At 37.0% G+C, this 23,208-nt stretch overlaps 1 protein-coding gene across 2 annotated transcripts in view; it reads right to left on the bottom strand.

Moving 5' to 3' along the window:
- Positions 1-23,208, bottom strand: part of TUT7 (terminal uridylyl transferase 7) — a 68,336-nt gene that overhangs the window by 42,774 nt on the left and 2,354 nt on the right. Inside the window, exons 3-10 of one of the 2 annotated variants that reach the window (XM_007456107.1) lie at positions 19,435-19,616; positions 18,955-19,071; positions 18,278-18,455; positions 16,467-16,555; positions 14,657-14,708; positions 13,630-13,699; positions 12,749-12,875; positions 10,124-10,243 (exon numbers count right to left, since the gene is read on the bottom strand). In XM_007456107.1, the coding sequence (XP_007456169.1) occupies positions 10,124-10,243; positions 12,749-12,875; positions 13,630-13,699; positions 14,657-14,708; positions 16,467-16,555; positions 18,278-18,455; positions 18,955-19,071; positions 19,435-19,616 (935 nt within the window). The remainder of the gene's footprint in view (positions 1-10,123; positions 10,244-12,748; positions 12,876-13,629; positions 13,700-14,656; positions 14,709-16,466; positions 16,556-18,277; positions 18,456-18,954; positions 19,072-19,434; positions 19,617-23,208) is intronic. The other variant, XM_007456108.1, reaches the window with a different exon arrangement.

The raw sequence follows: 23,208 nt of genomic DNA, 5'->3' as shown, positions 1-23,208 counted from the left end.
GGGCTGCCAAACTTTAACACTACTCTTCTTTCTACTATATTATCTGGCATTCTTAAAGTGTAAATAACTGTTTCCTAAGGGTTATGTTTACATAATCTAAAATAAGGACGATTCCAAATAATATCTACTAGGAGACTAGTAAAATATTGTTGTAGGGGATAAAAGATGCTAAGAACACAGGGTTAAGCCTATTCATCATCACAACTCACATATCAATATCTAATGATAATAAATGGGAATTTTAATTGGGAGTAAAAGGTCAGAGAGATAATCTCCAACATGGAAGAAATCTGAGTACGTTGGGAGAGAATGGCTGAAAGATTTTCGAAAACACAGATCTGAGCACAGAGATACAATACTCTAAACTTCTTGACAGAGAATTTAGTTTTATTCATCTGTGTATTACCTTCAGAACCTAGAACAATAACTAACATACAGAGTGCTTTAAAAATTTTGAAGGAGTTAACAGTTTAGATACTTTCATGCACGTAATTCTGAGGTTCTCAATAGATTTTCTGCAGAAATAGTGATATAAAATAGCTGGCATGAACAAGGCACTGAATTTCTTTTCTCTCACTTGCTTCATATTTTTGACTAAAAGACCCTAGCCAGCACACTGATACTTGACTAGTTTAAAATGCTGAAAGCTACAGATCACCTTGGTCCAGGCAGCAGAGTTTGCCGTATTTGATACACAGAATTCAATCTAGTATTTGGCTACCACATACTTGTTTTTGTTATTAAATCTTAAATAGGCCGGAGGGGAAGATGGCGGAAGAGTAAGACACGGAGATCACCTTCCTCCCCACAGATGCACCAGAAATACATCTACACGAGGAACAACTCCTACAGAACACCTACTGAAGGCTGGCAGAAGACCTCAGACCTCCCAAAAGGCAAGAAAGTCCCCTCGTACCTGGGTAGGGCAAAAGGAAAAAAGAAAAAACAGAGACAAAAGAATAGGAACGGGACCTGCACCAGTTGGAGGGAGCTGTGAAGGAGGAGAGGTTTCCACACACTAGGAAGCCCCTTCGCGGGCAGAGACTGCGGGTGATGGAGGCGGGGAGCTTCGGAGGTGCGGAGGAGACCGCAGCACCAAGGGTGCGGAGAGCAAAGCGGGGAGATTCCCGCACAGAGGATCGGTGCCGATCGGCACTCACCAGCCCGAGAGGTTTGTCTGCTCACCCGCCTGGGTGGGCGGGGCTGGGAGCTGAGGCTCGGGCTTTGGTCGGAGCGCAGGGAGAGGACTGGGGTTGGCTGCGTGAACACAGCCTGAAGGGGTTAGTGCACCACGGCTAGCCGGGAGGGAGTCCGGGAAAAGGTCCGGAGCTGCCGAGGAGGCAAGAGACTTTTTCTTCCCTCTTTGTTTCCTGGTGCGCGAGGAGAGGGGATTAAGAGCACGGCTTAAAGGAACTCCAGAGACGGGCGCGAGCCGCGGCTAAAAGTGCGGACCCCAGAGACGGGCGGGAGATGCTAAGGCTGCTGCTGCTGCCACCAAGGGGCCTGTGTGCGAGCACAGGTCACTATCCACACCCCTCTATTGGGGAGCCTGTGCAGCCTGCCACTGCCAGGTTCCAGGGATCCAGGGACAACTTCCCCGGGAGAACACACGGCGTGGCACAGGCTGGTGCAACGTCACGAAGGCCTCTGCCGCCGCAGGCTGGCCTCGCACTACGCGCCCCTCCCTCCCCCCGGACTGAGTGAGCCAGAGCCCCCGAACCAGCGGCTCCTTTAACTCCGTCCTGTCTGAGCGAAGAACAGACGCCCTCAGGTGACCTACACGCAGAGGTGGGGCCAAATCCAAAGCTGAGCCCCTGGGAGCTGTGAGAACAAAGAGAAAGGGAAATCTCTCCCAGCAGCCTCAGAAGCAGCGGATTAAAGCTCCACAATCAACTTGATGTACCCTGCATCTGTGGAATACATGAACAGACAACGAATCATCCCAAATTGAGGTGGACTTTGAGAGCAAGATTTATGATTTTTTGCCCTTTTCCTCTTTTTGTGTGTATGTGTATGCTTCTGTGTGAGATTTTGTCTGTATAGCTTTGCTTCCACCATCTGTCCTAGGGTTCTATCCGTCCGTTTTTTTTTTTAATTTTTTCCTTAATAATTTTAATTTTAATAACTTTATTTTACTTTATATTCCTTCTTTCTTTCCTTCCTTCCTTCCTTCCCTCCCTCCCTCCTTTAGACAATGAATCATCCCAAAATTGAGGAGGTGGACTTTCAGAGCAAGATTTATGGTTTTTTTCCCCTTCTCCTCTTTTAGTGAGTGTGTATGTGTATGCTTCTGTGTGAGATTTTGTCTGTATAGCTTTGCTTCCACCATTTGTCCTAGGATTCTATCCATCTTTATTATTATTTTTTTCCTAATAATTAATTTTAATTTTAATAACTTTATTTTATTTTACTTTCTCTTTCTTTCTTTCTTTCTTTCCTTCCTTCCTTCCTCCCTTCCTCCCTCCCTTCCTTCCCTCCTTTAGACAACGAATCATCCCAAAATTGAGGAGGTGGACTGTGAGAGCAAGATTTATGATTTTTTCCCCCCTTTCCCTCTTTTTGTGAGTGTGTATGTGTATGCTTCTGTGTGAGATTTTGTCTGTATAGCCTTGCTTCCACCATCTGTCCTAAGGTTCTATCTGTCCGTTTTTTTGGTTTTGTTTTTAATTTTTTTCTTAATAATTATTTTTTAATTTACTAACTTTATTATATTTTATTTTTACTTTATCTTCTTTCTTTTTTCCTTGCTTCCCTCCTTCCTTCCTTCCTCCCACCCTCCCTCCTTTCCTTTCTTTCTTCCTTCCTTCCCTCCTTTCTTTCTTTGTTTCTCTCTTTCTTTCTTCCTACTTCTACTAATTCTTGCTCTCTACTTTTTCTCCCTTTTATTCTGAGCCGTGTCGATGAAAGGCACTTGGTGCTGCAGCCAGGAGTCACTGCTGTGCCTCTAAGGAGGGAGAGCCAACTTCAGGACACATGTCAACAAGAGACCTCCCAGCTCCACAAAATATCAAACAGCAAAAATCTCCCAGAGATCTCCATCTCAACACCAGCACCCAGATTCACTCAACGACCAGCAAGCTACTGTGCTGGACACCCTATGCCAAACAACTAGCAGAACAGGAACACAACCTCACCCATTAGCAGAGAGGCTGCCTAAAATCATAATAAGTCCACAGACACCCCAAAACACAACACCAGACGTGGACCTGCCCACCAGAGAGACAAGATCCAGCCTCATTCACCAGAACACAGGCACTAGTCCCCTCCACCAGGAAGCCTACACAACCCACTGTACCAACCTTAGCCACTGGCGACAGATATCAAAAACAATGGGAACTACGAACCTGCAGCCAGCAAAAAGGAGACCCCAAACACGGTAAGGTAAGAAAAATGAGAAGACAGAAAAACACACAGCAGATGAAGGAGCAAGATAAAAATGCACCAGACCTAACAAACGAAGAGGAAATAGGCAGTCTACCTGAAAAAGAATTCACAATAATTATAGTAAAGATGATCCAAAATCTTGGAAATAGAGTATTTACAAAATTCAAGAAATATTTAACAAGGACCTAGAAGAACTAAAGATGAAACAAACAGTGATGAACAACACAATAAATGAAATGAAAAATACTCTAGATGGGATCAATAGCAGAATAACTGAGGCAGAAGAACGGATAAGTGACCTGGAATATAAAATAGTGGAAATAACTACTGCAGAGCAGAATAAAGAAAAAAGAATGAAAAGAACTGAGGACAGTCTCAGAGACCTCTGGGACAACATTAAACGCACCAACATTCGGATTATAGGGGTTCCAGAAGAAGAAGAGAAAAAGAAAGGGACTGAGAAAATATTTGAAGAGATTATAGTTGAAAACTTCCCTAATATGGGAAAGGAAATAGTTAATCAAGTCCAGGAAGGACAGAGAGTCCCATACAGGACAAATCCACGGAGAAATACGCCAAGACACATATTAATCAAAATGTCAGAAATTAAATACAAAGACAGCATACTAAAAGCAGCAAGGGTAAAACAACAAATAACACACAAGGGAATCTCCATAAGGTTAACAGCTGATCTCTCAGCAGAAACTCTGCAAGACAGAAGGGAGTGGCAGGACATACTGAAAGTGATGAAGGAGAAAAACCTGCAACCAAGATTACTCTACCCAGCAAGGATCTCATTCAGATTTGATGGAGAAATTAAAACCTTTACAGACAAGCAAAAGCTGAGAGAGTTCAGCACCACCAAACCAGCTTTACAACACATGCTAAAGGAAGTTCTCTAGGCAAGAAACACAAGAGAAGGAAAAGACCTACAATAACGAACCAAAAACAATTTAGAAAATGGGAATAGGAACATACATATTGATAATTACCTTAAACGTAAATGGACTAAATGCTCCCACCAAAAGGCACAGATTGGCTGAATGGATACAAAAACAAGACCCATATATATGCTGTCTACAAGAGACCAACTTCAAACCTAGAGACACATACAGACTGAAAGTAAGGGGATGGAAAAAGATATTCCATGTAAATGCAAACCAAAAGAAAGCTGGAGTAGCAATCCTCATATCAGACAAAATAGACCTTAAAATAAAGGCTATAAGAAGAGACAAAGAAGGACACTACATAATGATCAAGGGATCGATCCAAGAAGAAGATATAACAATTGTAAATATTTATGCACCCAACATAGGAGCACCTCAATACATAAGGCAAATACTAACAGCCATTAAAGGGGAAATCGACAGTAACACATTCATAGTAGGGGACTTTAACACCCCACTTTCACCAATGGATAGATCATCCAAAATGAAAATAAATAAGGAAACACAAGCTTTAAATGATACATTAAACAAGATGGACTTAATTGATATTTATAGGACACTCCATCCAAAAACAACAGAATACACATTTTTCTCAAGTGCTCATGGAACATTCTCCAGGATAGATCATATCTTGGGTCACAAATCAAGCCTTGGTAAATTTAAGAAAATTGAAATTGTATCAAGTATCTTTTCCGACCACAACACCATGAGACTAGATATCAATTACAGGGAAAGATCTGTAAAAAATACAAACACAGGGAGGCTAAACAATACACTACTTAATAAAGAAGTGATCACTGAAGAAATCAAAGAGGAAATCAAAAAATACATTTGGAAACAAATGACAATGGAGACACGACGACCCAAAACCTATGGGATGCAGCAAAAGCAGTTCTAAGAGGAAGTTTATAGCAATACAAGCCCACCTTAAGAAGCAGGAAACATCTTGAATAAACAACCTAACCTTGCACTTGAAGCAATTAGAGAAAGAAGAACAAAAAACCCCCAAAGTTAGCAGAAGGAAAGAAATCATAAAAATCCGATCAGAAATAAATGAAAAAGAAATGAAGGAAACAATAGCAAAGATGAATAAAACTAAAACCTGGTTCTTTGAGAAGATAAACAAAATAGATAAACCATTAGCCAGACTCATCAAGAAAAAATGGGAGAAGACTCAATAGAATTAGAAATGGAAAAGGAGAAGTAACAACTGACACTGCAGAAATACTAGAGATTACTACAAGCAACTCTATGTCAATAAAATGGACAATCTGGAAAAAATGGACAAATTCTTAGAAATGCACAAACTACCAAGACTGAATCAGGAAGAAATCAAAAATATGAACAGACCAATCACAAGCACTGAAATTGAAACTGTGATTAAAAATCTTCCAACAAACAAAAGCCCAGGACCAGATGGCTTCACAGGTGAATTCTATCAAACATTTAGAGAAGAGCTAACACCTATCCTTCTCAAACTCTTCCAAAATATAGCAGAAGGAGAAACACTCCCAAATTCATTGTACGAGGCCACCATCACCTTGATACCAAAACCAGACAAGGATGTCACAAAGAAAGAAAACTACAGGCCAATATCACTGATGAACATAGATGCAAAAATCCTCAACAAAATACTAGCAAACAGAATCCAACAGCACATTAAAAGGATCATACACCATGATCAAGTGGGGTTTATTCCAGGAATGCAAGGATTCTTCAATATACGCAAATCTATCAATGTGATTAACCATATTAACAAATTGAAGGAGAAAAACCATATGATCATCTCAATAGATGCAGAGAAAGCTTTTGACAAAATTCAACACCCATTTATGATAAAAACCATGCAGAAAGTAGGCATAGAGGGAACTTTCCTCAACATAATAAAGGCCATATATGACAAACCCACAGCCAACATCATCCTCAATGGTGAAAAACTGAACGCACTTTCCCTAAGATCAGGAACAAGACAAGGTTGCCCACTCTCACCACTCTTATTCAACATAGTTTTGGAAGTTTTAGCCACAGCAATCAGAGAAGAAAAGGAAATAAAAGGAATCCAAATCGGAAAAGAAGAAGTAAAGCTGTCACTGTTTGCAGATGACATGATACTATACATAGAGAATCCTAAAGATGCTACCAGAAAACTACTAGAGCTAATCAATGAATTTGGTAAAGTTGCAGGATACAAAATTAATGCACAGAAATCTCTGGCATTCCTATATACTAGTGATAAAAAATCTGAAAGTGAAATCAAGAAAACACTCGCATTTACCACTGCAACAAAAAGAATAAATAACTAGGAATAAACCTACCTAAGGAGACAAAAGACCTGTATGCAGAAAATTATAAGACACTGATGAAGGAAATTAAAGATGATACAAATAGATGGAGAGATATACCATGTTCTTGGATTGGAAGAATCAACACTGTGAAAATGACTCTACTACCCAAAGCAATCTACAGATTCAATGCAATCCCTATCAAACTACCACTGGCATTTTTCACAGAACTAGAACAAAAAATTTCACAATTTGTATGGAAACAGAAAAGACCCCGAATAGCCAAAGCAATCTTGAGAATGAAAAATGGAACTGGGGGAATCAGGCTCCCTGACTTCAGACTATACTACAAAGCTACAGTAATCAAGACAGTATGGTACTGGCACAAAAACAGAAAGATAGATCAATGGAACAGGATAGAAAGCCCAGAGATAAACTCATGCACATATGGTCTCATCTTATCTTTGATAAAGGAGGCAGGAATGTACAGTGGAGAAAGGACAGCCTCTTCAATAAGTGATGGTGGGAAAACTGGACAGGTACATGTACAAGTATGAGATTAGATCACTCCCTAACATCATACACAAAAATAAGCTCAAAATGTATTAAAGACCTAATGTAAGGCCAGACACCATCAAACTCTTAGAGGAAAACATAGGCAGAACACTCTATGACATAAATCACAGCAAGATCCTTTTTGACCCACCTCCTAGAGAAATGGAAATAAAAACAAAACTAAAAAAATGGGACCTAATGAAACTTCAAAGCTTTTGCACAGCAAAGGAAACCATAAATAAGACCAAAAGACAACCCTCAGAATGGGAGAAAATATTTGCAAATGAAGCAACTGACAAAGGATTAATTTCCAAAATTTACAAGCAGCTCATGCAGCTCAGTAACAAAAAAAGAAACAACCCAATCCAAAAATGGGCAGAAGACCTAAATAGACATTTATTGAAAGAAGATATACAGACTGCTAACAAACATATGAAAGAATGCTCAACATCATTAATCATTAGAGAAATGCAAATCAAAACTACAATGAGATATCATCTCACACCAGTCAGAATGGCCATCATCAAAAAATCTAGAAACAGTAAATGCTGGAGAGGGTGTGGAGAAAAGGGAACACTCCTGCACTGCTGGTGGGAATGAGAATTGGTACAGCCACTATGGAGAACGGTATGGAGGTTCCTTGAAAAACTACAAATAGAACTACCATATGACCCAGCATCCCACTACTGGGCATGTACCCTGAGAAAACCAAAATTCAAAAAGAGTCATGTACCACAATGTTCATTGCAGCTCTATTTACGATAGCCCAGAGGTGGAGACAACCTAAGTGCCCATCGACTAATGGATGGATAAAGAAGATGTGGCACATATATACAATGGAATATTACTCAGCCATAAAAAGAAACGAAATTGAGCTATTTGTAATGAGGTAGATAGACCTAGCGTCTGTCATACAGAGTGAAGTAAGTCAGAAAGAGAAAGACAAATACCGAACGCTAACACATATATATGGAATCTATGAAAAAAAAAATGGCATGAAGAACCTAGGGGTAAGACAGGAATAAAGACACAGACCTACTGGAGAAGAGACTTGAGGATATGGGGAGGGGGAAGGGTAAGCTGGGACAAAGCAAGAGAGTGGCATGGACATATATACACTACCAAACGTAAGGTAGGTAGGTAGTGAGAAGCAGCCGCATAGCACACGCATATCAGCTCGGTTCTTTGTGACCGCCTGGAGGGGTGGGATAGGGAGGGTGGGAGGGAGGGAGACGCAAGAGGGAAGAGATATGGGAACATATGTATATGTATAACTGATTCACTTTGTTATAAAGCAGAAACTAACACACCGTTGTAAAGCAATTATACCCCAATAAAGATGTTAAAAAATAAATAAATAAGAGTAGAGAAGAAAAAAAAATCTTAAATAAATAAATGGTATAATCAAAACCAAATTCTGTGTCACCTTAGAGAACTTCCAGTACTACTCCCGAGGAAATAATACACTGCCATAGGAAAGGGTATTCATGCTCCTCTTAAGCAGATTCTGAGGAAAATCCCATCACCAGAATAGAAGCACTTTTTTTTTTTTAGTGCATCCTCACATTAGTGACAGATGCCTACTTTAGAGATGATGAGGACACAAGAAAAGGCAGATTTCACTAAGACATTAGTGAGCATGGCAATGCATCCAACCTCTTCTAAGGCTTTTTGTTTGGCATAGTAGTCCAACTGGTTTGGTTCCATCTTAAACTCCTGTTTCTCTTCTCTTGGATCAAAGTGAAAAGAAAACTTCAAAGACTTTCACAGAATCCTATTTGGGTCTGATGAAAAGGGTTATTTATCAACTAAGGGCTGACTTTGTTCTCTCACCCTTTTTTCTACCAGGAGAGCAGACTAGCAAGGATACCCTGAATTTTTTCATTTCAGTACCACAAGCACAAAGAGAGCTCCCTTTAGGCAACTGGGTCACAGCACAGCAGACTGCAATCCCTAATGCCAAGACAGAGTTTATATAGGACTTATTCTGCTTTAGTCTTTATTCTCAGGGCCTGGCAGACAAAGGTCCCTGCTTAATTCTCAACTTATTAAGTATAAAGAAAAAATTCCTTAAAATCTTATTTTTTTTTATAGACCCATATTTAAGGGCTACTGCTCTAGAACATCTCCTCCTTAAATGACAAGAATCCTGCATATGGTAAGAAGACTAGTTAAAATACTGGATGTACCAAAGTAAGCTTTCACCCAGTAAGCCTTTTTATAAAGTAAGTGTACACGTAAGATTTTTATCAAGATAAACACCTAGGGATTAACAGTGAGGTTTCCAAGAGAATGAGAATAACCTCATTTTGACTTTGAGGTGGCTTCTTCTTAAATCTTACTATTTGAATAAATCAGCTCAACTTTAATTTATCCAAAAAGAAAGAACAGTCACATCACTGAAGTCTAATTCATCTTAAAGATTATAGCAATATTATTCAAGAGGTGACTGACTGCTAAGTTCTGCATCTCATGCTATAGGTAGCAATTTCAGCACTTATATTTTCTTTTGTTTCACAGGGAAAGGGGTATAAAGAGAATCAAAAGACTAGAAATAGAAAGTAAGTGATAGCGAACCAAAAGCTTCCTACAGTCTGTCTGGAGGTGATATATAAATTCAAGTATCAAATTATAAAACTGTACCCAGAGAAAGTGTGTACCCAATGATAATATAGGTTCACATTCTCTTGTCTGAAAACCTCAAGATCATGTGTTCCATAAATCAAGAGTTTTTTCAGTTTAGAAAAGTAACAGTGTCCCTAAGCAGAGTACAGGGCAGCATCCTGAGTCAAATACATTAATATTTCAGCAGTGAAAGGTATGAATATTCACAATAGTAGGATAAATAAATTCATGTCAGTTCTGGTTAGGTTTTTACACTCTGAAATTATACACAAGGGATTGTGGCTCTGTAATAAAATCAGTATCAGATATATAAGCAAAAAAGTTTTATACCCATGATCCTAGATAAACAGGCAGAAGGGGTTCTTTCCTTTGTTGAAGAAAGAAAATGGCCATCAGGGCAAACACATAAGGTGGCAAACCTCCTTCTTCAGGGCGATCTATACTGCAAAGCTACAAATGAGAGAAAAGAGGATAAGCATTCTTTTGTACTTGTCAAAAAGTACATTCTTTTGTAAACTTGTCATTTATGCAATTTGGTCTAAAACCCGTTACTTCATTTCCGTGTGTCACATGATTTACCCCTCCAAATAAAACTTCACAGTGACAAAATACTTCCTTGTACTTTTGGGATAACCACATATTGTGGTTTTGAGAGACAGTTTCAATTTCCAATTTTTCGTTAACTAAACTCATTTGTGAAGGGCCCTAAAAATAATATTTGCTGTTTTATTTTTTTGATATCCACGTTAACTCCATTCACTTGGTTCAAAAACTTGTCAATGGAGTCAAAATGATGGTTCAATTCCAACTATAAGCCAATTGGCTTTGCTCAGTTTAATGGTCCCCTCACCCTTAGCTACTACCTTGAAAATGCATGCTTTGGTCAGAAAGGTGATTAGGGGAGAATGTAGGCAAACTCATTAGCGCTAGCAGAAATAACAACTTAGAAAGCATGGCCTACTTAGTGATGAAGTAGGAGGCTGCTTTCAAAGGACAGCACATTGTGATTATCAATTCACCCAGTTAAGAGTGGAACATCCTCTGTCGCTGTTGGGTCCCGGACCCAAGCAACAGGAACTACGTATTGTTACTGTCATGTCTTAATTGGTAAAGCTTTGGCTTTTCTCTACACAGAATCTCAATTTTATAATCATGATGAGTGAGACCTTACATTTTGGGGAAATGTTAGATGCTCTCATGATTATTTGAGCATTTCAATAGGATACCATATTTAAAACACTGTAGAAATGTAAAGCAAGATCAGATAGTGGCTTTCATCTTTTGGGAGTCTCTGGGTATATTATTGGAAATGGTATGAGAAGCTTCATTTCCAACTTTCCTGTGCCTGAGAATCACTTCCGGAAACTAGTTAAAATGTAAACACTTGGTGGGTCACATACTATTGATGAGATTCATCTTATGAAGCTGCAGCTTCATTTATAAATGCTTTTAGACATTATTTTTTCCTCAGCAAAGACCTGGTTTATTTACAGTGTATTTGATTCATATGGTACAAAGGTAGGAATATTGTGATGAGTATATTTTCTTGATCTGCAGAAAATGACTTCTTAACCCATTTGTGGGAGTCCTGCACTCTAAACTGACTTTTCACTGATGCCCATAATTCACCTTAATCCACACACATGTTTTTATCAGGTTTTCCTGACAACCTACATCAAGAACCTTTAAGCAGCGTAATTTTGTCTCTCTTAATTGAGCAGGACAACGTGAACAAGATCCAGCCCCAAACTGAGACTAAGGGATGGGGGGGCTTTAGCTAGTGAAGCTGATCAAGCACAGACAACCTTACAAATTCATGAAATAAAGTGAACTTGCTTCCAAGGATGTCAGCTGAGAAATCCATAGAAATCCCTGCTACACAATTAACATGGAAAGAACTATGGTTTGAGATAGACTGGTACAAAAAATAAGATTCTGGGAGAGCTGCATTTTTCTGAGGGTAATAGCAGTGCCATTCTACCACTAGAAACGGAGAAACGGGGAAACGGGAGAGGGAATGACAGAATTCTCTTCTGCTGCTATTCAAACTATGTGTTTTTGAATTTGCCTCCAGCTGATGAGAGTAATGTTAGATTTAGGACACATCACTGAAATGCCAGCTGGTTGCTTCCACTAACAAATATATGGAAATAGCTTTCGAGGTATTTTTTAAAGCATCAAAATTTTACTTTTGTTTGGTGAGGGATCAGAACTACAAAAAAACAAATGTAAACACTTGGGCCATAACTCTGGGATTTGACTTAAAAATCTAATTTTTTTTTTTTTGCGGTACGCGGGCCTCTCACTGTTGTGGCCTCTCCCGTTGCGGAGCACAGGCTCTGGATGCGCAGGCCCAGCGGCCATGGCTCACGGGCCCCAGCCACTCCGTGGCATGTGGGATCCTCCCGGACTGGGGCACGAACCCGTGTCCCCTGCATCGGCAGGCGGACTCTCAACCACTGCACCACCAGGGAAGCCCACAAATCTAATTTTTAATTTCTTTTTATTTTTTTTGCGGTATGTGGGCCTCTCACTGTTGTGGCCTCTCCCGTTGCGGAGCACTGGCTCCGGACGCGCAGGCTCAGCGGCCCTGGCTCACGGGCCCGGCCGCTCCGCGGCATGTGGGATCTTCCCAGACCGGGGCACAAACCCGTGTCCCCTGCATCTGCAGGCGGACTCTCAACCACTGTGCCACAAGGGAAGCCCCCACAAATCTAATTTTTAATAAGCATCATAAAGCATTTTGATCTTTTGAGCAATATGTCATAGTGAAATAGAAACTGAGTTTTCCTTTCTGTACACATTAAAATTTCTGTTCTAATACTCAGATGCCAACTCCCTTGATGTCTATAAATATGCATCCAAACATTTAAGATTAAATGAACCATGTAAAAATCAAAGCATACTGCTTATGCACACACAGAATGTGCATTCATTTAAAGAACTCAAACCTACCTTTGCCCAGTACCTAAATGCAATCACCAAAGGAACCAGCTTTGATTCTAGTTTTCCAAGGGCAGTTAAATGATTTGTTGTCAGACAAGCATTTTCATTTCCTGCACTCACTTTACAAAGAAGACCACTGGTGGGGGTAGAGGGTGAGAATGGGAAGGAAAAAGAGAAAGTATTATACAGGTATCAGGTGTCTTTTACACCACCACCAACTAACTTACACTGATACTAAATACTTCTAACTCACTAAACCTTTATGGGTCATCTCAGTATTGTATTAAAAAAGATAGGGCAGCTGTCTTCTGAGTAAACTTTATTTTTCAAGAACTAAAACTTCATGTTTTCATATATTAAAATTATTTTGGGGGGAAAATGCAAGTAAGGAGAATACTGTGAAATGTTTCAAATGGGAGTATGAATTCATCTTTATAAGGTCAAGAGCGTTTTCCCTAGCTGGAGGAATCTGCCTAATGGCAAATCATTACAGCCTACAAACTACCCATTTACAGTGGTAATGGTAATGCTTCCAGATGGAGAGAGAGCCGGGTGAACTGTTACTCAGCACTGTTTAAAATGCTTCTAAAAAGGATGGCAAATAAAGGTGATTAGATCAAGTAACTATTTGACAGAGGTGTTTTTTACTGAAATGGGTCAAAATGCTTCCTTCCTATATTTTTTCTTTTTAAGTAATTTTACTCTTTTAAAAATAAAACACTTTTTCCTCTTGTGTTAAACACCAACAGTAGAGGGAGAATGCTAACAGGAAGCTTGTGAAATTAACCACATAGGAGCTTACAATTCTAGAAACTGGACATTAAGATGGAGTAAAGTACAAGTGCTTTTGGCAAGTTGGTACTTAATAAACAGCTTAAAGAAGCAGAGACCTTTGCTTTTCTCTGCACACCACCACTGGCACCCTAGCGTGGAAATCTGCGTCAACATCAATAAAAGAGTCTGGAAAAAGAAAAGAATATCAGATAGGTTAGTTAACTAAGCCTTTGTTAAAAGCACAACTAGATAAAGTACAAGTACCAGTTGTGAATTATCTGACCTTTTGAAAGACCATTACAAAATAAGCTTCTCAAGAGATGATTATGAAATAAAAGTGACTTGAAAAGGAAAAAAGTATTATATTCAAGAATCAAGTAATCACATTAATTTAAAATCCTTATTTTGAAAAACTAATGTCTGATTAGAAATGACTACATTATTGAATTAGAACATTTAAATGTTACATGGGTAACATAATTAGAAATATGAATAGGACATTAAAAAAAATTGCTGCAAAAGCGACTAAAATACATGGGGTCAAAATACATACTGACTGAAGTAAGAAGAAATGTTTAAATGTTTCATTCAATCAAAACAAAAAGGATGGGAAAGACTAATTCAAGGGATGAGACAATTGAATGAGGCCTATGGAAAGCACATAAGCCGTCAAGCCCCAGTTGGACATTACTCTGGACAACTGATAAACCTAACTGGGAACAACGATTTGTTGATTCATTCATCTGGGCTGGGCCACACTATTTATTATTTGTAAAGTATTAATTTAAACCATAGAATAAAAAAGATTATCCTTTAGTTTTTTACCCTCAAGAGTAAATTTTACATATTTTGCTTCTTTTTAGGTCTCAGCCTAGGGCTAATATAATCTTTCTAAATTATGACATTATCACCAAGCTAAAAGCTTTACTTACAAAATAATTATTCTGCATAGGACAACTAACAAGACTCTAATTAACTTGCTAATAATTCATGGGCATTTGCTTTAGTTTTTTGTTTGGATATTACCCATGTAAGTAAATCAAAAAACATGACTTCTTATTTTCAAAGTTTGAGAAATAAGATATTCAAATTATAGACAAAAGAAAAATTTAAGAGCAAAATGTGGAAAGAATTTGGCCTTACCACTGTTCTTTAAACATTCTTGGACAAGTAAGAGAACATCTGGCTGAGACATCTAGGAAATAAATCAGTGAATATATCAAATAATCCATAAGTACTTTTGCTTCACTAAGATAATACACAGTCATTTGAAATTACCCAAATTCCTTTCCAAATTAGAAAGCACCTTGCTACCAGAGTAAAGGAATTCATCATTATGCTGTGTGCACACATCAGTCAGACACAGAGAGATGAGCAAAAAGAGGATGAGTGTGGGCAAAAAGAGACCTATTACGCAGTTAACTCCTGATTCACTAATTCCTGAGGTAATTAGCCTCTCAGCAAATCTCAAAGCTGTGGCTAGAGGCTGTCACATTGTTAACAGTATTACTTCTCACTCTGTGAGACTAATTCAACAGATCGCTTACCTCGGTCTCCACTTCAGTCTTGCCTTTCTCTATTAATACTTGCTCCTCACAGGAACCAAAACCACTGAAAATCATACATTAGATCTAGTTGTGACCCTCCTTAAAACTCTCAGTCTGGCTTCTTAATGCCCTTAGGTCAAAATGAAATTCTGGCTTCCTGTATGTTGGGCCCCAGACTACTCCTCTATCCTAATCTTAAACTATTCTTTCTCAAGGTCCCTTCACCACAGCCCTTACAATTTTCCCTTTAGCGTGCCTTGAATAGGCCAAACTCACTGTTTGCAAATGATGTACCCTCAGGCTGAAACACTCTTCAGGCTGAACCACTCTTTCACCCTTTCACTGTCCCCACCCATTTTCATCTTTTAAAGTTCAGTTTAAATGTAATCCCTTCAAAGGGGCCTTCAGGACAGCTATAATCTACACTCTTATTTTCTCTCACAGAACCTTGTTTCCCTGCATAGCTTTCATTATAATTAATTATACATACATAATTACTTATCTCATTCCCTAGTATGAATTCCAGGAGGGAGGAATGATTCTGTTTTGTACTCTAGAACCTAGTATGGTGATTGACATAAACTCACTGAATATTTGCTAAATGAATGAATGACATGAAATCAAAATAACTGCTATGCTGGTAAATTATTAAGCAGAATTTAAGGTTAAAAGAACAGTAAAATCTATTGGTCAGCTGACCAGGTAGCTATAGCAGTCAGGGATGGCAAGGAATGAGAAGTTGTGAAACAGAACATCTGGGGTTGGAGACTAGGAATCATTTTTATTTTTAAGTAGCAACCCAAGTAAATGGGCATAAACCATTTGCAAACTGGCCTGCAGGAACCACCAGTAAGTAAATGGATAATCTACCAAAGTCCCTTCTAGTTTTAAAGTTCTGACTCATCAACATCTTTTTGAACCATGTTTAAACCAGAAATCTAGGCTAGGTGTAGTTATTTTTACAAGGTGGGTGTATATAAGGAAACTCAGGAACAAATTAAGCTTGCAGGTGATAAATGTTTATATAGATACACAATTTGAAATTTGAAACCCTTTCCTGCCATTGGAAAGTTGACTTATCAAGATAATTTAATCCTTTCAAGTTAACAGACCTAAATTACCCCATCAGATTCACATGGTTAGAAGACCAGGGTCTGAAGAAAGTACGAAAAATCTGTAGGATAAAAAGAAATGCTCTAAAATTGAAGGCATGCAGAAGAACATAAAAACAGCAATTTTAGGAAAAAAAATTATACTTTTAAAAACAATGCAGTTTTAGGAAAAAAAAAATCACACTTAAACTGTCTTCAAGTATCTAAAATATATCCATATATAGCTCACATTTGGGAAAGAAATGAATTTCTGAACCACTCTGTGAAAATTCGAACATTTCACTTTGTACTTACAATGGCTGGAAACTGAATGTCAATGTTTATATCCGAATTTTTGAAACCCAATCTGCTACAGGATGACCCATATAATCTCAGAGAACAATCTAAAACAAAAGAAATTGAATAAATACAAGTCATAAATAAAGTAAAATTTCTCAAAAGTTATTACAAGACACTGCTATTTCAGAAATGTAACCATCAATTCAACTACACACAAAAGAAAAACAGTGTTCAAGTCTGGCATAAGCAAAGGACAAGAATGGGTGACTCTGCTCTTGTCTTCATTTTATTTTATTTAAAAGGGGAGACTGTATTGACTGCAGTTTAGTTTAATAGCCACTCTTTACATATCAGTTGTAAAACATATTAAAACTTACTTCACTATTTCATGTTTTGTGCAGAAAATACTGTTTGAAATGATTTTTAAAATGTGGAAGTCGAAAAGGGATGCTTAACTGTTATACGTTTGTAAACCTGATAGTATGTATATACTGAAGAGTTAATACAAACACTTCACCTTTTTGAAAGTGTACATAGGTATAATTTAGTATAAAGATCATGTTTCAGTAAAACAATAATCACAAAAATCAGTATAAAGTTACTTTTCAATATGAATACTCATTGTAGTATGAACAAAAAGCTTAATTTAACATAATATAATCCCTTTAGGAAAAGTTTAGAAAATAATTATAGTATCACTGATATAACTTAAAATGTTAGGCAGCAAGAGATTCACAGTTCAGAGGAAGACGTGTGTATGTGTTCCACCTATATTTATTTTACAGCATTTTTCCCAATGTTTAACTATTGTTGTGCCAAAAAATTACCCCTTCTCACCAGGGGACTTTGTATTTTTTTTTTCCAGGTTTGTTAAGTCAAACAACTTCTTTGGGTTTTAACGGGTTTTCCATGACAAAGCACATTCAATTTTACAATGAAAATCTATGGCAAAAATCAAAATTACAAATGACTTCTCAGGAGCTTGTCTACAACATAACGGATGAGGGGGATGAGCAGGGGGATGAGCAGAATCTTGCCCTTTATTTTTTTAACAGATATATATTAATATGAATCATATATTATATGAATGATCTTTCAGTAGAACAAATGGTTTTATGGGTGGTTTGGCGATAAATTCAAATAGTGATTTCAACCCTGGCTGTGGATCAGAATCACTTGTGGAGCTTTCAAAAAAAAATAGTTTTCCATGGCTCCCCAGACACAACTTGGAAAAATCAAGTCAACACTGTACAAAATCTCTTACAAATTAGTTTTGAAAGCTCATTTTAGATGGTGCAATTCTTTTAAGTGCGGTTAAATAGAACCTTTTATGGACACAGATAACCTGAAAATGACTCCAGGATACTTTATTTTAACTCAAAATATTGTGTCAATGTAAATAGGTAGAAAGGTGTGGTGATCATTTTGTAATGTATAAAAAATACTGTATCACTATGTTGTACACCTGAAACTAATATATTGTAAGTCAATTATACTTCAATTAAAAAAAAGAAACTGAACTTAGAGATGGAAAGTAAATAAATAAATAGAAAGGTAAACAGATATACAAGAGTCCCATGGTGCTCTAATAATACGGGGCATGTAAATGGACAGACACAATGAAACTCACAATGAAGACAGGTTAATGACAACATATGTAAAAGTCTGTTACTTTAGGGTAAGCCAGGAGAAACAAAAACATACAATAAAATTGAGAGCTTCAGGACATAGCAAATCAATTTCTATTAGGCAAAAATTACTACTGGTAGGAAAAATGAATGGGGTACTTTTAGGTAGCTAAAAAGAAAAACAAATCTAGAAAATACCTGGTAACTTGTGTTGGAACACATTTTCCATGATACGTTTAATTTCTAGTCTCTGTTCCAAGTTCTCATTGTGTAAGCCAAACTCCTGTACCACTCTGTCAATGGCAATACCAATCGCATTTATCTGGGAGGGTGTAGGCGGGGGTAACGTGGTGAGCAACTCTTCCTCCTGCTTCTCCTTTTAAGATCAATGTTGAGATTAAAAATGACTCACACAGTTTTACCTTCTACCATTCACAGAGACAACACCCTGTACAGTATTCTGGAATATTTTTCTTAGCCCTCCTTCTCACTTTAGATGTTTTAGTCTTCATCTTATCAAACATGCACACACTTCTTTATGCACATAAAGTGATAATAGAGGGAAGACAGGAATAAGGAAAAAGTGTAAAGAAAGAATTTTAGAAACAGCAATGGCAAATTATTTACTTTATTATTACTGGCCTAAGGACATATATCTAGGTCCTACCATTGGCTTCATTCATCCTGATACTGTCCTAAGGAAATTCACAAGACTGCCCAGCAAACATATCTGACCAGTATAAAATATTTTGGTCAAAATAAATTCAGCAATATAAGTAGCAAAATTACTAATACCATAATCTTAAGGAAAGTCATAAAGATGACAAGTAATAACTGACAAGTAAACATATTTGTTTGGGTTATAGTAAACTTACCTTAATGTTTTTCTTGTGCCTCTTCTCTTTTATATGCTTATGAGCAAATGTAATGGATTCAATTAAAACATCACAGAGTTTGCAGGTGTACTTTGCTGTAGGGTAGTTTCTCGGTCGCTACAATTTGAAGAGATTTATAGAGACAGACACATAAGCACATATTTATAGAGACATATAGAGAGAAAGATGTACAGAGACAAAATACAGGTAAACAAAAACTGGCTAGGAGATGATTTCTCATTCACTTTAAAAACTGTTAATATAGTACTATCACTCTTTATCACTATGCTAATAACTTTTTAAAAATAATTCTTAAAAAAAAGTAATTCTATTAAATCAAACAGTATCACTTTTGACTTGTAGTGCTTAAATAACAAAGTAGGATATATAATTCATCAAAGCACATGTTCCCAATTACTAATAGATTAAACCAAAACAAGGATTTTAACTAACAAATTTTAACTAACAAAAGGCTGTTACCCTTTTCAGCCTGTCGATGCAGTCTCTTTTCAATCGCTCCTCAGCCTGCTGTAAGCCCAGTAGCTCCTTAGTTGAAAGCACAGACTCATCAATCACAGGGCCTTCCAAGTCTCCATCCTGTTCATTTTCCTCATTTCTAGTCCTCCGTGGCTTCCTAGGTCTGGACCTCTGCTTCTTGTTTTCTTAAGTTAGGGGGAAAATATTATTGGCAATACTGAATAACACCACTCTGAGTAAAAAGCAGAACTTACATATTTATTAATGAAATCATGTGATATCTGAATGACATCCGAACACAGAGCAAAAGGAAAGGTATACCTCTCCCATGGATAAAATGCTTAAATACTCTTAAGCTCCTCACATTTGGATACACCAAACCACAAAAAACATCTTTTTGGAAAACTTAAAAGAATTCTACTTCAACCATAAAATTTGATTTTATCATCTCTTCCTGGTATACTGCTGAGCATACTCAAGCAACAGTAAAAATTATCCTTTGAAGTACACCTGTAATTCTAATGTAATTAATATATCATAATATATAATGTACATGTATCTAACGCTTCCTAGTACAACTGTAAGTATACCTGGTATTCTAATGAAAACTATCCACATCTGTTTTCATTTTTTATAAGTGAACAGTCTCAATGGAGCAAAGATGGACAGTCTATCTCCAAAGAACTCAGAAATCAACTACATTCTTATCTGGAGTGAAAAATCCATCACTAAATTGTAAATTTAGCATTCATATTATTGAGCCCTCCCCCACATTAATATCAAAAAGTCCAAGCCAAAACTGTATTTACCGAGGATAACCATTACCCATTTTATCTTTACTTTCATTTTAGCTTCTTTGAACAGCCTGCACACTGAGCATATTTCAAAGGAAAAAAACAATTAGCAGTTGAAATAAAAGTTTCCTACAAGTACAGACTAATTCGTTTGTTTATAAACCCTGCTGTTAGTTCTACAGTCCTTATAACTAATAAATGAATCTATTCCTTTTTGAAACATAACTTTTCAACTTCAGTAAAACTGAAGATGCTTGTGGGACTGATCTACAAAAAATTGTTTTTAATAGCTTTGGTAATTTCTATCAAGTTCTGAAAATGAAGCTACTAGTACCACATAAGAGTAAAATGAAATTCATTTTCTCAATTAAAATTGTGATAAGTGGACTGAATAGTTTTTAAATGGCTTACCAAAAATTACTCTCTGAAAATATAAACCTACTGAAATGCTCTGCATGAGGCAACTGCCATGTCAAGTTTTCAGTGGAACTCATTATTTGTATAGCAAGTATGATGAATCAGTCAACTGAAAAGAAATTATGTCAGGAAAGGGATGTACAGGACCTCTAATTTTAAAAATAGCTATCGCCAACAGCTCTAAAGGAAAAGCAGCAAGCACTGTACTCAAACTACCCTAAGATGAATATAATGAAATTCTGCAAATACAGCAGCAATTAAAAAAAATTAAACAAGTATTAGGACAAATACAGTTGTCTTTTTTTTTTTTAAAGCAATCAAAAGGGGACAAATAGAATACTAAAAGGTAAGTAGTCAAAAAAACGGTCTATTGCTTTTTAACACTCCCCCTATGCCCAATTAAATTATCACAGTCTTTTAAGGACAGTACTCCATAAACCTTTGAGATAAGCAATTCTTTTAACTCAGAGGTGTGTCTATTCTCATTTAATTTGCTTATCACTACAAACTCTAAATAACTGCATCTGACTTCAGTTTTCAGGGCAAAGTTTCTTAGGCAAACACTCATTAAAGGTTTACACTAACAACATCATCAGAGAAGTCCATTGTTAGTTCACAAAACAAAAACTGATATGAAACCAAATTCCTTTTTTCATCTCCTCTCTCTTGATCACAAAGGCTTCTTACTATATTTGCTATCATTTTTCTATAAAGAGTGACTTTAATTTCCCTCCAAAGAGCACAGTTAACTCCTTATTTTACACACAGAAGTGGATGGCTGAACAAATTGTCTGATGATGACAATAACTGCAGCTACCAATACTGAGTATTTTATCATGTGACAGATGCAATGTAAGCACTTTATGTGCACTGCCTCAGATTAATCCCTACAGTGATCCTGTCATGGATGCTAATATTATCCCCATTATACAGATAGGGAACATGCTGGTCCAAGAAAATAAGTAACTTGTCCAGGGACACATGACTAAATCCAATAAAGGGATTTAAAACAGAGATTAGAGCATGGATGGAATTCTGAAATTCATCTTTCTATCTAACAGTATAAGAAAAATCCCTTCTTATAGCAAACCCATTCACATCTAAAACAGACCAGAACTCCCTACCCCTTACTTTGTTAAAAAAAAAAAAAAAAAAAAAGGCAGGAACTGACAAGGCAATACAAACTTCTGAACTGAGTTTCATAGGCCTGCATGGTAAAAACAGTTAAAATCTCATTGAAGGGAATCTAGAAAGGCAAAGCTGGGTATTCCTAAAAAAAATTCCCATAATTACTTAGAGGAAGACTACCTGGCTCATCCCAGGCATTTTGTAGTAATATGAATTCTCTATATACAGTACTCCAAGTTTCTCATATTTCATTTGCATATGGTCCATTACTCCATTCACAAAGGACATTTGAGCAGATATTTTCCAGCTAAGATCATTAATGGCATTGTCCCAAATATATTAAATTGGCAATCTAGGATATATGAGGAATGAAGTAGGGGCAGTAAAGTAGAACTGAAAAATAGAAACTTAGTATTAAAAAACAAAGCAACTCTAAGATAATTTTCATTATATCTTCTTGCATCATTTAATAAGATGATTAAGATATAAGTTTGATTTAAGGAATATTAAGATATTAAGTTTGATTTAAGGAATCAAACTTAATATCTTTCTTCCTTATTAAGATATAAGTTTGATTTAATGAAAATTTCAGTCCCTTTAGTGAAATCCTTTTTAGGATCCTCTGAGTACAGTGTAAAGTTTATACTTTAAACTGAATTTCTCGCTACAGTAAGCAATGTTATGCCAAAGCTTAATATTTTCTTTATGAATATTTTTCAAGGGATAGAAACTGGACAGTCCTTCATTTGGAAACTGAAAGCACACACATATAATTTCATATATCGCAAACACAGGAGTTTTGGATTGACTTCAACAAAAAGATAGTAAAAAGGCAGGTCCTATTCAAAATCACTTAAGCTTTGCTTTTAAGACTAGGCAGGAATATAGAATAAGAGGTTTTTGGTCTGTAAACAGTCTCTTTTAATATCTATCTGGTTGCAAACTTTTGACCTATAAATCTTTCTTTTGGTAATGCTGCTTAAGATCAACTTTTTCTTTTCTGAAAGACCAACAATTGGTAACTAAATTAGAATGTCCATGTCTCGACTGGACACAGTAATAAAGAACTACTTAAATATACACAAACTTTTAGAATCGAAAGGCCAGAAGCTATGAATACGTGTTCAGTTCCCTCTGTCAGATTCCAGGCCGAGTTCATGGCCAGAGAAGCACAGTACTTGATTTCAGTTCCACTTCCTCATCTACCACTCTGCATAAACAAGTCTGGATAAATTTAACCTCTCCAGAGACACAGCTACCTGCTTTGTATTAAATAAAATTGTGATTCTACCTTTGATACACCATGACAGAGCACTGCAATTCCTTCAAGTTCTTTTTAGCTTAAAGATTTACGAGGCTGGTTGATTCTTCTGTTCTTCTGCTACATGGACAAAATCTATTCACCTTTTAGAAAAAGGTATAAATAATAACTCTGGAG

The sequence above is a fragment of the Lipotes vexillifer genome, unplaced genomic scaffold, assembly GCF_000442215.2.
Source record: "Lipotes vexillifer unplaced genomic scaffold, Lipotes_vexillifer_v1.1 scaffold806, whole genome shotgun sequence".
Taxonomy (NCBI): domain Eukaryota; kingdom Metazoa; phylum Chordata; class Mammalia; order Artiodactyla; family Lipotidae; genus Lipotes; species Lipotes vexillifer.
The sequence above is the reverse complement of the archived record's forward strand: the minus strand, read 5'-3'. Positions and strand labels throughout refer to the sequence as shown.